Consider the following 16080-nt stretch of genomic DNA (forward strand, 5'->3'; position numbering starts at 1 on the left):
TTGAAAACAACAAGGCTTGGGGAGCTTCCAGTCAGCGGCGGTGGTGAGAAGGCACTGACAGTGACAAACCATGAACAGGCGACAGGGTTTTTGAGAGATGTGCTGCAACATGTCTGATCTAGGGTGGCTCCAACTTCAGGGACTTCAAGGAAACTGCTGCTATTTTTGCACCAGATCCCACAGGACAGTGGTGGAAAATAAGTACATTTATTCAATTTTGAGATGCTATTTTCTGACACGTTTAGTTACTTTAAAGATGAGGATTTTGCACCGTGGACACTGTAACAAGGTTTTGAAATTCAACAAATAGTTAAAGATTAGGTTTCTTACAAAAAGCAGCGTGTGTGTGATCAGGTTCATTTTTTTTTTTTTTTTACTTTCCATACTTCTCACATGGTTTCATTTAAAATAAGTTTCTAAAGATCAAATATCTGTGCAGAAATCCAACATTAAAGAAAACCTGAAAACAGATTTAAGTGTCAGAACTTTGTTTTCTCAGCTTTCCTCTCCCATTACCCATCTGGTGTCCCTGTGCAAAAATGGATTTAAAGTAGTTTAAACTGGCTCCACCTGCAGCAGCTACAACAGGAACATGCTGCTGACACCCTGATAAATTCATATCAATAATCTAACCATGTCATGTATAATAAGATACCAGTCAGAGGGACTAAAACAGGGCTTTTACTTTAATGCTTTTACTAAACTTTGCTGCTCATACTTGGTCTGAAAACTTCTTCCATTCTTTAAGCTTCTTCACTCTAAAGTCCACAACATGCAAAAATAAAAGCAGACATGGGCGGATTTACTGGGGGGGGGGGCAAATGCCCCCCTAAAAGAAAGCCTTGCCACCCCTGCTGCCACCCCAATTTGCAGCGACGAATTTGACATTTACGACCGAGGATTTCCAATGTCTGACTGCCGTGAATGCAGCACGAGATGAGGCGAGAGCGGCAGAGAGCGGCTGCAGCGCATGCGCAGTAAGAGAGACCGATTTGTTTGAAAAAGCGAGGGAGGAAGGAGTCGCGAGAAAAGAAAACACAGGAGGAAAGAGGTAGAACCTGAGCAACTATCGATATGTCTACTAAGAAATGTAATTATAATGAAAGCACAGTGCTAATATAGTTGCAGTGCTGATTCTGAGATAATAAAAGTCAGGTTGAAGAACGTTGTTTTGCTAACCATACATGTAATGTTAGCTAGGTCTGACGTTATCTGTGTAAAGTAGGCTACAAAAGCCAAGATTGATTCTGTAAAACACTGAAATCACTTTGAATCTTACAGACATGAAGAGGAAAGGTAGCATTTGCAGTTTTTTCTCGCCAAAGAGAAAGACGACAGAAATAGAAAATGAACAATTGAGCAAGGGTGATAGAGAAGATGTGGAAGGAGAGAGAAAGGCAACAGAAATGTGATGAAATACAAGCCCATGGTGAGCAGGGACAGGAGGAGGTTGGAGAAGAGAAGGAGGAGGGAGAGCATCACCAAGATGATATGCAGGGTTCAAACAGTGAAAGGGAAAGGAGAGTTCCTGATCCATCACCAACCATCTCCAGTCCAGCTGCTCCTCATGGTATGGACATTGTGCTGCATAGTATAATAAGTTACATATAAATAAGAACAACAAATGACATTAATAGACATTTTGTTGTAAGGTGCATTTAAGAGACATTGCTTAGACTTCTTAAATAAAAATATTTGTTTGCTTAAATATGAATAATTGAGGAAGCTTTTGGGAAAATTGTGAATGTGTAATGAGATGGGTACAGAGTTTTAATATTTTATGTACAGTGTGTTTTAGATATATTGGCCAGGTTAAATTCCAAAATTTAAAAAATGAACCTAAAAACACTCCCAGGCTAAAATGCTAGTGTATGTTAACACAGTCTGATGGTTATAATCAGTTATGTTTTTACTAGTTGTTATATTGTATAATTAGTTCAGATGTAATGCAGTTTGAATGTTTCCTCTCCTCCATCTTCTAGATGTATCCAAGTCCAGGTGTGAGGTTCCAGTGCAGCCAATGCCAGACAGTTTCCCTCCAGGGAGGAGCCAGAAGAAGCTTCTGCAGCGACTGGTACAAATTTCATCCCTGGTTAGAAAACTCACAATCAAAAGATGCAGCTTACTGTTTTGCATGTCGGCATTTTTCCGTCCCAGATGCTCCAAAGACTGTTTTCAGCTCATTCGAGGGTTATCACAACTGGAAAAAGGCTACCGTGAAAGACAATGGTTTCTGTTCTCATGCCAGATCTGAAGGACATGTAAATGCAATGTTTGCATGGACAGAGAACAAGAAAATTCAGGATAAAAATACCTCAATGTTTGGACTAATGGATGAGCAAAAAAAGAAGCAGGTGGCTGAAAATCAGTACTACATTAGAACATTAGCTGAAATTTTACTTCTAACAGCCACAGAAAACACAGGGGGTCACAGGGAGTCTCTCAACTCCAAAAAAAAGGGTGTTTTTCTGTCTATGTTAGACTTGCTGGGTAACCATAACCCCATCATTAAAAAAATACTTCAACAACAAGCTAAAAATGTAAAATATACCAGTAAAACAATGCAGAATGAATTACTTGAGTGCTTGGCTGCAATGGTCAAAGAGGAAATCATCCAGGAAGTTAAAACAAGCAAGCAGTTTTCAGTTACTGTTGATGAAACTAAAGATGTTCAGAAAAAAGAACAAATGTCGTTTGTTCTGAGATAGTTTTACAACAGTGTGGTTCATGAGAGCTTTCTGGAGTTTGATGTGGCAGAACACCCTGATGCTGCTGCCTTAAGTGACAAGATTATATGCTTCTTTGAGAAGCAGGGGCTGGAGTCCAAGGAAAACCTTGTAGACCAGGACTACGATGGTGCAGCAGTGATGCACATGCAGGTGTTGAAGCAAAAATAAAAGAAGTAGCTAAACATGCCTTCTATGTTCACTGTAGTGCACACTGCTTGAACCTAGTTCTAGCAGACGCTGTAAAAAGTGTAGCAGATGCAGGAAACTTCTTCTCATTATTGGAACGACTGTATGTATTCATGTCTGGCTCATATGTATAGAACAAATGGCTGGAAGTGCAGCGGGAGATGTTTGATGGTGCACCAAGGGAGCTCCAACAGCTAAGTGATGCATGTTGCTGAAAAAAGTTTAAAATGTGACACTAGTGTAAATGGTGTAAATCCTGCTGAACAGGAAGCAGTATTGTTATTGTTTTTTAATGTCTCTTTTGTATATACATTATAAAACTGTACAGAAAGGCCCTGTATGAACTCTGTGAAGTAAATACAACATCAAAATAATCACTAAACACCTCAGCTATCCAAAAAAATGTTCAAACTACAGAGGGAGAAATGGAGAGAATGTGTGTTCTCAGTATAGAATAAAAGTGATGTCCAGTAGCTTGTTTGAGTGCCGGGACCCATTTATTTCCACACAGTGTATTTATGCTCCCCTTAGTACAGCTCAGTCCATAGATCTTCATGGGTAAGTTTTTCTCTGAATAGTTTCTTCTTGTACAAATGGTGCCTGCAACGCTGCCACTCTGACAGTCAAAAAGTGTTTGCTTCCTTTAATGCCTTTCCTGTGATAATGCCCCACTTACAGCAGTGTTACCATACATCTATCTCCTAATAAGTACTGTAAGAACTGTTTCACATGAAACTTCAAATGAGACCAAGTTTGTCTGTAGGAGTTTGTAAATGGCAGCCCGTGCCCATATGTAGTGTGTATATACTATTTCTCATCAAACTATTAAATTCAGTATATATACATCTGTATACATACGTTGCCACTCCTCAAAAATGCCTGCCCCCTTCTTGCCACCCCATAAATATTTTTCTACATCCGCCCCTGAAAGCAGAAATAGTATTATATAGTATAATAGCTTTTGTTTGCTTTTTGTCTGTTTTCTATAGTTCTTATACATATAACATGACTCAGCTTACGCATTGTTTGCTACAGCTGAAAATACTGGCAATGGCATTCTTGAGTCATAGTAAAGTGAGCACAACGCGACAAATATCTCTAAAAACTTGCATTTGAAGTCCATATTGACAATCTGTTCTCAAAGCTCAAACTGAAACTGGGCTTTCCTTTAAGAAATAAATCATGTCTCAGTGTATTTATGAGAAAAAGGGGTTGTTAAAGCAGTATTTCTGCTCTGTGTCGAACTATGTGGATGTTATTTATGAACGGGCAGCCAGTTCCACTCTCAAACCTTTAAAAGCAGTATATTATGGCTCCTTAAGATTCATCACTGGGGATAGTTATGGGGACGCACTGTTGCTTAATATATCAAAAAACTGGCTCGCCTGCCCTGCCAGCGAGGATGCATCAGCATTTGTTTTTATTTATTAATGAAGCGATTTTACAAAAGCTCACCCTCATCTCATAGAACTGCTTTCTTTTTTAACCTGATCATAAAAATGGTTCAACCTACATATGTGAAAAAATCCGCCCCACATACTTTTAATATTCTCCAACAAAACTTTAAGGTTTAACAGCTGCCTGTATGGAATGTAACTGTCATTAATTTGGTATCTTTTTTATAGCCTGTTCTCACTTATTTTTCTCATTGTTTATTCTCTTTTCAGTGTCCGTGTCTGATTCCTCTTTTATTGCTAATTGATTATAAGTGTGTGTGCAGTTATTATATGTGAGGGATGTCCTTCAGTTTGAGGTTTAAATAAATAATATGAAATGAAGTGAACACGCTGCACGGGTCAGCTGCTGTTGATAAGCAGCACGCCTTAAAGCTAGCATTAAATTAGAGGTCAAATTCAATTATTAGCTGCAGTTTGGGATTGTTTGCATGAATATATGGAATGTAGAAATTCCGTTACAGAGATTTATTATATTGTTTCTGTCTTAGCAGATGTGGTTGATGCAGCATATTCCTTTTTATATTTTAGCTGCACACTAAAATGAATATTCGAGGTATCTGCAGTTGTTCCAGGATATGGAGGAATAAATCTGAGAAAATAATCAGAATGAAAAGTTGGTTCAATCATAGAGCAATTGCAACATTTATTGAAGTGTTGGCTTTCTTGTATTGATTTTTCAACACATTACAAAAATACATATATGTTCAAAACAGCAGATGTGTACTGTTCTGAAATCACTTTTTTTCACAATGATGCACTTCCCCCCCCCAAAAAAGAACAAGGAAACTATTTTTGTACAAAGAGTGTAAGTGAAAGTTGTGAAAAGTGAAATATGAAAATGTTTTTTTTAAAATTACATTTCTAAGTGCCATCACAAGACCTTTTAAACTGAACCATGAGGGGAAAAAAACAGCAAAAGAACAAAAAAAAAAAAATTTAATGTCCATGAATGTCTCAGATATTTGCCTTGGAAAAGCATTCCTGCACAAACCACTGTGTTCCCCTGCCGAAGGTTCCTCCTTTAGGTTCATTCTTCTCTTTTTTTTTTTTTTTTGTCATTTTGTTTTACATCCATAAAGGATAGCTTCACCAAAACCAACGACTCATTCAAAAAAAATTTAAAAAAAATTAAAAACAAAAGAAGATACCAGAAGTCAATAATGGCACCACTGTTTTAGAAAAAAATAATAATCTGGCATGATTCTGCAATATTACATTTAAAAAACTGTCCATACAGTGAACAAGCAATCATACAGAAACATATTCATGTAGGTAAAATCCCTCCACCAGGATAATCATACAAAACTGCTATGGCATTCAAATCATTTGAAAGAACATTGGAGAAAAACAATACTTATTATCATTTTAAACACTTACACAGAGTATTTCATTAATGGCATACTTCAACACTGTAAACATATTGTAAGACTGAATGTCCATGTGTGACTTGGATCTCTGTGGGGGTTCATTGTTTGAAGTGTGTTCGAATTCATAGCTCTATGGCTCATTTAGGCCCAACTCTGAACTGAGTTTTCCTGGAATGAATACACATCACAACCTTGATTTTTCTTTTTTCCTATCTTTTTTTTTTTGTTGTTGTTAGCACTCATGCTTGAACATGTGTAAGCAAGCTGAGAGTAGCTCTTCAGCCGATCTCGCTTTTCATGTTAATTCACTAAAACATATTGAACTGCATGGTGACTGAATAGCTTATGGAGAGCTCTCGTGACCTCAACATCATTTCCGTTTTCTAAAGTTCCCAAAGAGAGGAATTTGCATTCAAGGTACAGTGGATTTTTTTTTTCTCTTTTTCTATCAAAACAAAGTGGCACAGATAAAACCTGACAATGGGCCAGAATAGCAGGTCAAACCTTCAAGTGATGATGATTTTGATGATTGAGAATTGCAGTACTAAAAATGAAAGATGTAGTCTCAATCTCCTTTCATGTGGCTTTGCTGTCTCCTTCCCTCTCACGCTCACTCTGTCTCACTCCGATGGTCTGTTATAAGATGTGGCCAGTAGATGTGCATTTGGGTATAAAAAAAAATACACTTTTCATATGCTTCCAATTTCATTTGAATGACTATTCTCCCTGGTCAAGGTCCTGCTCTCTCTCCTTCTATTTCTTTCTCACACTTCTTCATTTCTCAGCTCCATTCTTTCATTTTTTAGCTTTACGAATAGCCCCTACTCAAGGTCGCCCGGCCATCCCCTAGTGCAGCTGTGCTCCAAATTATCATAACTCACATAGCTATTTTTTTTTTTTTTTTTTTTTAGCACCAGATTCATTTCAGGATGAACGATGCAGAAAATAAAAAAAACGTAATCCCCAAAAGACACGAACATGCACACTGTCTCTAAAATCTGTTACTGGGAGTTAAACCCGTATCACTTTGTGAGGCGAATGAACAGGCTTCCTTTTAAAAGCCGCTCTAATGCATGAATCTGAGCTAGTGAACTGTGAAAAGACGCCGTCGGAGAGAGGCTTAGAGCGCTACTGCGGAGAGAAGAACACACGCCAACATACATATTGATATGAATTTCATTTGAAACCGTTTCGCGGATCCTTAGGGGGGACGCAGGAAGTCGACCTGGGTCAGGGAGGGCCACTATGGCAGACACGAGAGGGAGAACGATTCGGAGAGTGTTGAAGTAGTTTAACAAATTGCCTTTGAGTAAGCACACGTGGGGTGGGGGTCGTGGGGGGAGGTAATCGAATGGGTCTGATAAAGCAATAATGCATGGTAGTTACATTTAGCATATACTGTGGATGATGCAAGCAGCTGGTCTTCTGATTGTTTAATTTTTGGCCATCTTTCATGGTCAGTCAGGGCTACTTTAACATGTTAAAAAAAAGAATATATTTACAAACCATAAACAGGACTGTTCTCCTTCTCACATTAATCACAAGTAGTCTTAACTTATTCAACATATTAAATATGGTGGTTTAATCCTACATTGGGAATGTACTGAGCATCAGTTAAGGGTATCTCCATTTAAGTGCAACCTCTATTTATGTCCCCGCAAAAGCAAGGACAGCAATACAGTAACTGCATTTTGAAATTATTCACATGCCAATGTTTAAAAAGGACAAAATTCCCTGAATAAATTAATTGTAACTTACCAGGTCTTTAAGATAATGTTGGATTTTTAAAATCCAGCATGATGCTTTATTGTCAGGCTGACATTCAGTGCTTTTAGGCCTGTATGAGGGAATGGATTGTAGTCCGCTGCTGCAGTTAATATAGAAAACAATTATTTTATACTTTTAAAAGCTAACTGCTTCACACAAATTTACTCTCACGTGTTAATAAGGTTCCTTAAAGGAAAACAAAGAAAAATTTGTATTAAGGGTGACTTCTTTTAAGTTTCCATCGCATTTTAGAAAAAAAAGTTGTTTTTTTTTTTTAGCACATTTCAAAACTAACTCCATATGAAATCCCACAAAGATGTACCTGCACATGCCAAATATCATTACAAAAATCCAATAAATACAGAAATTATTGCACAGTAGAAAGGCTCCATGGATTCCTAACTGATAAAATCCTCAGTTTGCCAAGAAACGCCAAGTTGGGCGTTCCAGACAAGTTCTCATTAAAGTTTCCCTTTGTTTATATTCTCAGGTGGCAGTTTCTATGACAAGAAAAAAAGATGAACATCAATAAATCTCAAATTTTTTAAAGAGATTATCCAGCCAAGCCCCATTGCTGAAGAAGTGGTTATAGGGATTTTTGTGTGTGCATGTATGAGTGTGTTTGTGTGTGTTTGTGTACACTGTAAGCTGTCTGGTTGCTGGCTTAACCTCTGTCCGCTTGCTCCAGTTTGACCTCGCTGGCCATCAAATGTTCGCCATGCCATTTCTTCATGTGTTTCTCCAGCGTGCTGTAGACACTGAATGGCATGTGGCAGATGTCGCAGCGGTACACCTCCTTCCCAAACTGCCCGTGGGTCTTCATGTGGCGCGTCAGCTTGGAGCTCTGGGCGCAGGCGTAGCTGCACAGGTCACACTTGTAGGGCCGCTCCCCCGTGTGGCTGCGTCGGTGCACCGTCAGGTTGCTGCAGTTCTTGAACACCTTGCCGCAGTACTCGCAGGTGTCGTTCCTCCTGTCTTTGGAGCTAGGGGGCCTGCCGGGTCCGGGTCCCCGCAGGAGGTGAGGGGTGCTGCTGCCGCTGCGCCCCGACGCGCTCCCGCCCTCCATCAGCTCCCCGGGCGGGGTGGAGAAACGGAGGCTCCCCGTCTCCGAAGACGAGTGCTCGGAGGAGGTGGCGAACGGCGACTGGCGGGAATCAGTGAATCCCAAGAAAGGTTCTCTGATGAAGTGGCGTGAAGCAGCGTAGCCAGCCAGGAGCTGAGAGTAGACGTTTTCTGGGGAGATGAGGGGAATGGTTGGAGGAATCTCCAGCTGCTCCTTCTCTATCTTGATCCTCTTGTTGTTAGAGGGGCTCGGGCTGGTGATGGGGGTCGGCCGACGCTGGAACAGCCCAGGGAAGGACTCCGCTTCGGATACGCTGATCCTTCCGTTCATCACAGGTCTCTGGTCCTCCTGCTCGTCTCTCTCTCTGTCCTGGTCCCTCTCATTGTCTCTTTGTCTCTCCACTTCACCTCTCTCTCCTCCATCTCCATTAGGTTGTCTCTCCAAGCTTCTTTTGTTAGGGTTAAGTCTAAGGTGATTGTCCAGGTGGTTGTACGGGTGCATGATGCCCACCCCGCCACTGTCACTTACTCTATTCCCGCTCAGGGATTTGTCCTCAGGAGAGTGTCTTGGGCCATTTTCCCTATTCTGGCTGAACTCCTGGGAGTCCTCGCTCAAGTTGGAATCTGGCCGACTTCCATTTCTCAGTTCTTCCTCCTCTTCCTCCTCCTCCTCTTCTTCCTCCTCCTCTTCTTCCTCCTCCTCCTCATTGTCCATCCCCATTTCTCTTGCATCTCCTTCCCTTGTCTTGTCTTCACCATCTCCCCCCTCTCCTCTGTTTCCCTGCTCTGGAGAGCCGCTCATGGCCCCAGACTTGTTGTGCATATGTGTCTTCATGTGCCTTTTCAGCTTGCTGGCCTGAGAACAGGCATGATCACATAGATGACACTTGTACGGCCTCTCTCCTGTGTGGCTACGTCTGTGCACGATCAGGTTGCTCTGGAATTTGAAAATCTTGCCACAGAACTCACAGGACTTGGATTTCCCTGGGGTCTGGCTCTGACCCTGTGAGTCAGGAGGGCTGGAAGACCCATGTCCCCCCTGAGAGGTGGGTGGCTGCGGAGCGTAGGTGAGAAATGCTGGGGGCTTGGCACCAGGCTGGAAAAGCGTGGGACTCAGTAGACGGTGCATGGGCGGCACACGGTTGGGTGAGAGAGGAGGCGTGGGCCCGCCATTGTTGGTTGTGTTGCCCGCCAGCTCCCTCAGTCGCCGGGAGAAGTCCATGGAAGGCGGCTCCATGGGGGTCATTCGCATCACCCTCTCAAAGGCACTGGGGTGCTGTGACAGCAGCCCCATTTCCTCTGGGCCTAGCCGCTCTAGAGGGGGTCTCGGGGGAGGTGGAGGGCTGACGAAGGGCGGCGTTGCAGGCAGCCGAGTCTCCATGTACCCCGGAGGAGGGGGGTGTTCCCTGAGCAGGGGCGCGGCCATGCGGAGGAGGTGGAATGGGTTGTTGGTGTCACCAAGAAAGGTGGGGAGAGGGGAGCGAGGCAGCGCGTCGACTCCCGGAGGGGGAGGCAGAGCCATGCGGGGAGTGAGGGAGCAGTTGGCAGGGTGGTTGTCCAGGTAGATGCGGATGCCATGAGTGTGCTGGGCATGCTGAAGCAGGAACCAGGCACTGTTGAAGGTCTGCTTACAGGTAGTACAGATGTAACTGGATGGTTCATCTTTATCTGTGGGACACAAGAAAGAAAATCATCATTAGTCAAACATATCAAATTCAAGTGAAATGCACAAAAAAAAGCATTTGTAAAACCTTGAACATGCATGGAGTTATGGTTAAGAAAAAAATAAATTGCACTCAGATTCAACCTAGCAGCTCTCTGTTTCTGTATATGTATGAGGGGCTTCAGTGTGTGTCATTGTGTGTGAAATACACTCACAGATAGTTTGTGTGTCTACAGGCTAATGTAGGTGGCAGGTATTGCCCTTAGGCCTTGACACATTATGCTAATTCTAATGTCAGCTAGGCTTTAATATACAGATCCATCTCGTCTACTCTGTCATTTCCATATGGAGACAGGGGAGGCAGCAAAAAAATACACCAATGGGGGAGAAAAAGGAAATATGGGAGGTGGGGGAGGGAGCTGTGCCATTAGAGAGAGAAGAAAGACACTCAAAAGAAGAGATGGGAGAGGTGATGGAGACGTAAACAGCTCCACTCATAACACAGTATCCACATTCAATACAGCTCTACGTCACAGTACAGTAAAGCGATCTGTTGTGGCTCTGCTCACACACACAACTGTACGTCACTCACAAATTACCCCTTTAAATTGTGTGACTTAATAATGCCAAATGAATCTATCAGTCACTGTGGCATGGCCCTGTCAGCCTGCTGGTGACTCATAAAGAGGGCCTTGGTAGGAATTTGTGTAATTCAACACAGGCTCACACCGAAGAGGCATTTCCACAGTCTTGTGTTTGCTTGCAAGGCATCTGCATCTACTTTATCATCAGCGGCTACCGCAAGTGGAGTCAAGTTAGTACGGTGGTCCTAAAGCTCAAAGCCCCGGAGAGCCCAAACAAAGACGGGGGAAGTTAGTCCTGCCCAAAGTCTTATGCGATCAAGAAAAGAGTCCTTAAGATGGCTGACTGCCTCAAAGCCACCCTTTGTTATGGAATGTAAAACGCACAAGCAGACACTGATACAAGCACAGGAATATTCTCTTTTCACTTTCTTCTCTCAGTGCACACCTCCATAGACTCACAGATCCACACACACACACACACACACACACACACACACACACACACACACACACACACACACACACACACACATATACACACACACACACACACACACACACACACACACACACTCTTGTACTGTGTGGAAGAGATGAGCGAAAGCTGATGTTGGATCAGTGTCTGGTACAGGAAGCTGATTTGGCGGTGTGATTGGTTTGGCTTTCCCCAGGGGAGAAAGGGTCAGAAAAAGTTAATGAGTGGCTCATTTACTGATTCTGTCTGTTTTTCTCTGTTATTAGTGGGGCTCTGGTGTAGCCGTCACTCTCACTGTTTGTGTGGGGCGGGAAGCGACCTGACTCCTGCTACCAGTGTGTGCACTAGTGCACGTGAGTCGACATGGATGTATTTTTGCTCTCGCATGCGTACGTCTGTGCAGTGCATGTATGTGTGGGGCGAGTGGCGGGCTGCCTGCCCGTGTTTAGTTTGGCTAAGCTTCACACGGCCGCTTGGCAGCAGAGAGCCGGACAGCTTAACAGCTTGGACGGCGAGAAGAGAGCGAGCGAGAGGGGAAGGGAAGAGGAGGAGGAGGAGAAGGGGTAAGGAGAGAGGTGGAGGGATTTTAAGGGCCAGACGTGCTCCGGTGCACACGCATGTACGCACACGCCGACACACACGGCGGATATTTACATGCCCCCCGGGATCCCAGTCGGGTCTATAGACTCGGTCTAATCTCATCAACACACAGGGATCAATATTAAATGAAGATGTGAGATTGGGAGAAGGATTGATGATCTCACTCGATTTTTCAAAGTGTGTTTTTTTCTCCCATTTCTTTTTCTGCACACATGGCCTCATCAATAAAAACTACCCAATCAAACACCGCCATCCACACACCCCTCCCCTCCCCTCCCCCCCACTACCAGCAACACTACAGCAACACATTTGCATCTTGTCATATCTTACACAGCCATGCCATATGCTGTTAAAGGAAGCGTGGCAGCTAATAGAGTGGCAGCTGATGGCTGCTGCCTAATGACAGCCAAAGACAAATTTCATCAACTTCCCAAACAAGCAAGCAACCGAGCGAAGGGGGTGGGGGGAAAGAAATGAAAACAGAGCAAGGAAAAGAAAAGACATGAGAATTAAAGAATCAAAGATAGATAAATAGATTGCAAAGAGCTGCACAAATATATGGACAGGTTGGAGACATGCTCCCTCCATTCTTTCCTCTCTTACTGATATAGTGTCGCCCCTCAGTGCTCCGGCCAGTAAAAGCCTTCATTAAAGAATCACGGTGGGTCGTATCATGCTTCAGTTTGTGGTAATTGCAGTCGTCTGCCTGACACACAGACAGGGACCCCTCCACCGCTGACCGCCAAGGTCAACTACCAGTTAGAATAGTTACATTCTCCTCTCCACGCAGTCACTGATGCTGGACCTAATCGCCCAATTTACTCCGGCACACCATATGCACACAGACACACACACACTCAGAGTGTGTGTGAAAGAGGCCGAGATGAGAGGTTAAATGAAATGGAGTCACAGCAGGATTCAGCAATATGGTACGCTGCATTTCAGTGCTTTTTTTCTCCCAATATCACAATTTGTAAATGTTATAGCATAATGGGATTCACCTGAAAAAGACCATTGGTTGTTTTTGCTGCCAAGGTGCTCACTCTGGCAGACTTTCCCACGAAACAAAGCAACACAATACAGAACCGAGACCAGCTTAGGAGGGCAGCTCTTTGTCCTGTGCAACAAAACGAAGGCTAAGGGCCAGGAGGCCTGGAGGAAGTTATTAAAACATTGGCACATGCGTGGAGCTGAGGTGGGCCAGTAATAATGCTCTCCTTCTCTCCTGGGTTGGTTTTTTTACTAAACCACCAGGCCAATTAACCCAGTCTTCAGGGACTAAGATCTGAGCTTTACATCAGATTTTATTCTTTCCAGATTGCCTTTTATAGCCATTATTTTGCCTTAAAAAGTACAAACAAAATGCCAGTGAATGAAGGGGAGCCATGGTATTGACTGTTTGCATATGGCTAGCACAGAAAAGTTGGTGTGAGGTTGGTTGGGTTGACGTAGACACCGGGCGTATGGTGCAGACATGTGGATTTGTGTTTAATTTAGGAATTCGCATATGCCATCTCTCCAGCCTGCAGTCTGAGTCTGATTTATATTTCAAAGCATGAGCTCCCTCCATGTACATTACACTTACATTTTGGGGGCCTTTATCAGATGCACTAATCCAGGGGGACTTATAATAAGACCACAGAAGAATAACAAAATTCCACAGGCTCAGCACTCAACAAGATGGGCAAACGGGAGCTTCTCGGCTGACAGTGAACAGTGTGTGGATGATAATGAATGCTCACTGATGCCAAATTAACTCTCACAAAGCTCAAGGAAAAATAAATCATAATTGAAAATAAGTAGCAATTGAATGCTTAGCCCAGGAAGCGTGGACAGAATTATGTAGCGTCTCGCAGAATGGAGTGTGCAGTTGTTTTAGTGTAGGAGCAGAGGGAGAAAAAAAAGCCAGGGCAGGTTTTTGGTTGTTAACAAGGAGGGCAAGAAGGTGTGCTACATTTGGGTGTCAAGCACGTGTGTGTGTGTGTGTGTGTGTGTGTGTGTGTGTGTGTGTGTGTGTGTGTGTGTGTGTGTGTGTGTGTGTGTGTGTGTGTGTGTGTGTGTGTGTGTGTGTACACTGCAGCATTCCTGGGGTTCAGGTTCGCTGTGCTGCTCCAACATTCCATCAAGGGCGACAGAACGCCACCGCGACAGATTTGCATACAGAACAAAGCCGCCCGCAGGCTAGGCCACTGGGACACAAACCTGCCCCTGCAGCCCCTCCTCTCCTCTGTCGTCCGTGCACGCTCACACACACACACACACACACACACACACACACACACACACACACACACACACAAACACGCACGCTCAGTCCAATCCCACGTGCACGCTCCTGCACAAGCCCTGGGAGTATACGCAAGTGTGTGCACCTGTCAGGGGTTAGCTGACACCTCTGCTGCTGGCAAAGCAGCTCCTCATTAGCATGGCTGTGATCTAGGGGTCCCCAGGGGTCCCAGCCTCCTCACCTCACCCCCTGCACCCCCCCACACACACACACCCCTCTCCTCCTCCTCTCTCCCTTCCGTCCCTCCTGCTCTTCCTCCTCCTTTTTTTCCCCCTCTCGGCCTTGATGGCTTGTTTGTCACGAACGGGGGGCTAATCAGGAGACACGGGGGCCACGCAGATCAACTGTGAGAGTCTTGAGTGTGGGGGATAGAGGGGAGGCTCGGACAGTGCAGAGACCCCGACTGACTGTCACACATATGTGGTAAAAAGAAAGAAGTGGAGAGAGACTGCGGAGGGTGGCAGTAGCAGGCAGGGGGTAAGGCTCTCACACAGTGTGGCTGGCTCCATGCTAACTCAAACCAGCTTCAGCCTGCTAACCATATACATCTGTGTGTGTGTGTGTGTGTGTGTGTGTGTGTGTGTGTCTGCAGCCAATATGACCAGCTGAAATGCCTGACAGCGCTGAGAGAGGATTTAAAGAAACAGTGCTCCTGCTTAAAAGTGTGTGGGATTCACATCCACATGCAAAATATTTATTCTTTACCGGATTTATCTGCACATTCCCTCACTTTGCACACCTCACGTACACACTGAGCACCTGTACAAGGTATCTGGGTACTCCGCCCTGACCCTCATGCCTCCTGGGATGTGGGTCAAATGAACAATAAAAGGGATCAGGTATCTCCAACAACTTGATCGCAGACACACACACACACACACACACACACACACACACACACACACACACACTGACTGAGTCCAGCTGTACAACAATGCATGAGTGGAAAGAGAGTGGCGGGGGCTCTCATGTGGCACGACCGAGGGAGCAAACGTTACCGCCGTGAGGAAAGCTATCCCAGCCAGGGCACAGGGGACACGCTGTGAAAAATAACTGGCAAGACCTCTCTGTCAGTAAAGAGCTATGACTTCTGGCTCGGCTTCTAGGACAAAGAGGGAGAAGAAGAGGGAGCGATACAGGCGAAGAGGGGGGAGGAAAGAAAAAAAAGAGAATGAAAAGAAAAAGGGAGCTCTATAAAGTGCATTAGCTAAGCTCTCTGTGGCATTTCTCTAAAGCCTGACTCATCGCCATCAGCTCCTAACTGGTCCCAGCGCCTTGTACGCGCACATGTGTGTTGTTTTGTTGGATGGGGAGCAGGCGTACACACTTGTGGGGTCTGCTGTCTATCGTGTGACGCTGACAAATGGATGACACTCAATCGTGCTTGTGGTTGAAAGAAGATGTAAGGGAGAGAAGCAAGATGGAGGAGAGGATTAAAGACGGGAGGGCGAAGAGGGGAGGGAAAAGTTAGAGGAGCTAGAGAAAAAAAGTGGAGAATCTGCAGGCAGGTTTGGAAATAAAGGAAGAGTTGTTTTTCTTTATCACCTGCATTTTTCATTTTCAGCGTAATTACATCCACTTTAATCTCTCCTTCCATCTCCCACCCATTTTACCATGACACAGCAGCAGCAGCAGCAGGGAAAACAGACAACATAGAATGCAAAAAAAAGAAAAAGGGGGCATCATCAGTCAGTTAGAGCTGTGGCAGCAAGATACACTCTGAGTGAAAGGCAAAAACAAATCCACCATTAATAAATCGAATCAATACAAGGTGACTTATTTGGGAGAAAAGGTGCTGAGTGATGCAGCAGATGGAAAAAAAAGGACAAAAACTCAAGCTGCTTCCACAATGAAATGGAGACTGACTTTGTGGACTCGCACAATGTTTGTTTAAGGTTTTACA

The 16080-nt window shown here is 44.1% G+C and overlaps 1 protein-coding gene and 1 long non-coding RNA gene across 4 annotated transcripts in view; one reads left to right on the top strand and one right to left on the bottom strand.

Annotated features, from left to right (window-relative positions):
* The first annotated feature begins 1057 nt into the window (after positions 1 to 1057).
* Positions 1058 to 3393, top strand: LOC129350182 (uncharacterized). The gene is made up of 2 exons (XR_008603500.1): positions 1058 to 1570; positions 1983 to 3393. It is a non-coding gene; the product is annotated as an uncharacterized LOC129350182 (long non-coding RNA).
* Positions 3394 to 4990: 1597 nt separating this feature from the next.
* The window catches only part of bcl11bb (BCL11 transcription factor B b), a 29251-nt gene continuing 18161 nt past the window's right edge, over positions 4991 to 16080 (bottom strand). For all 3 annotated transcript variants that reach the window (XM_023262706.3, XM_023262705.3, XM_055015879.1), the window contains one exon: positions 4991 to 10236. In XM_023262706.3, the coding sequence (XP_023118474.1) occupies positions 8171 to 10236 (2066 nt within the window). In that variant the 3' untranslated portion in view covers positions 4991 to 8170. The remainder of the gene's footprint in view (positions 10237 to 16080) is intronic.

This window comes from Amphiprion ocellaris, chromosome 12 (assembly GCF_022539595.1).
Source record: "Amphiprion ocellaris isolate individual 3 ecotype Okinawa chromosome 12, ASM2253959v1, whole genome shotgun sequence".
NCBI lineage: Eukaryota > Metazoa > Chordata > Actinopteri > Pomacentridae > Amphiprion > Amphiprion ocellaris.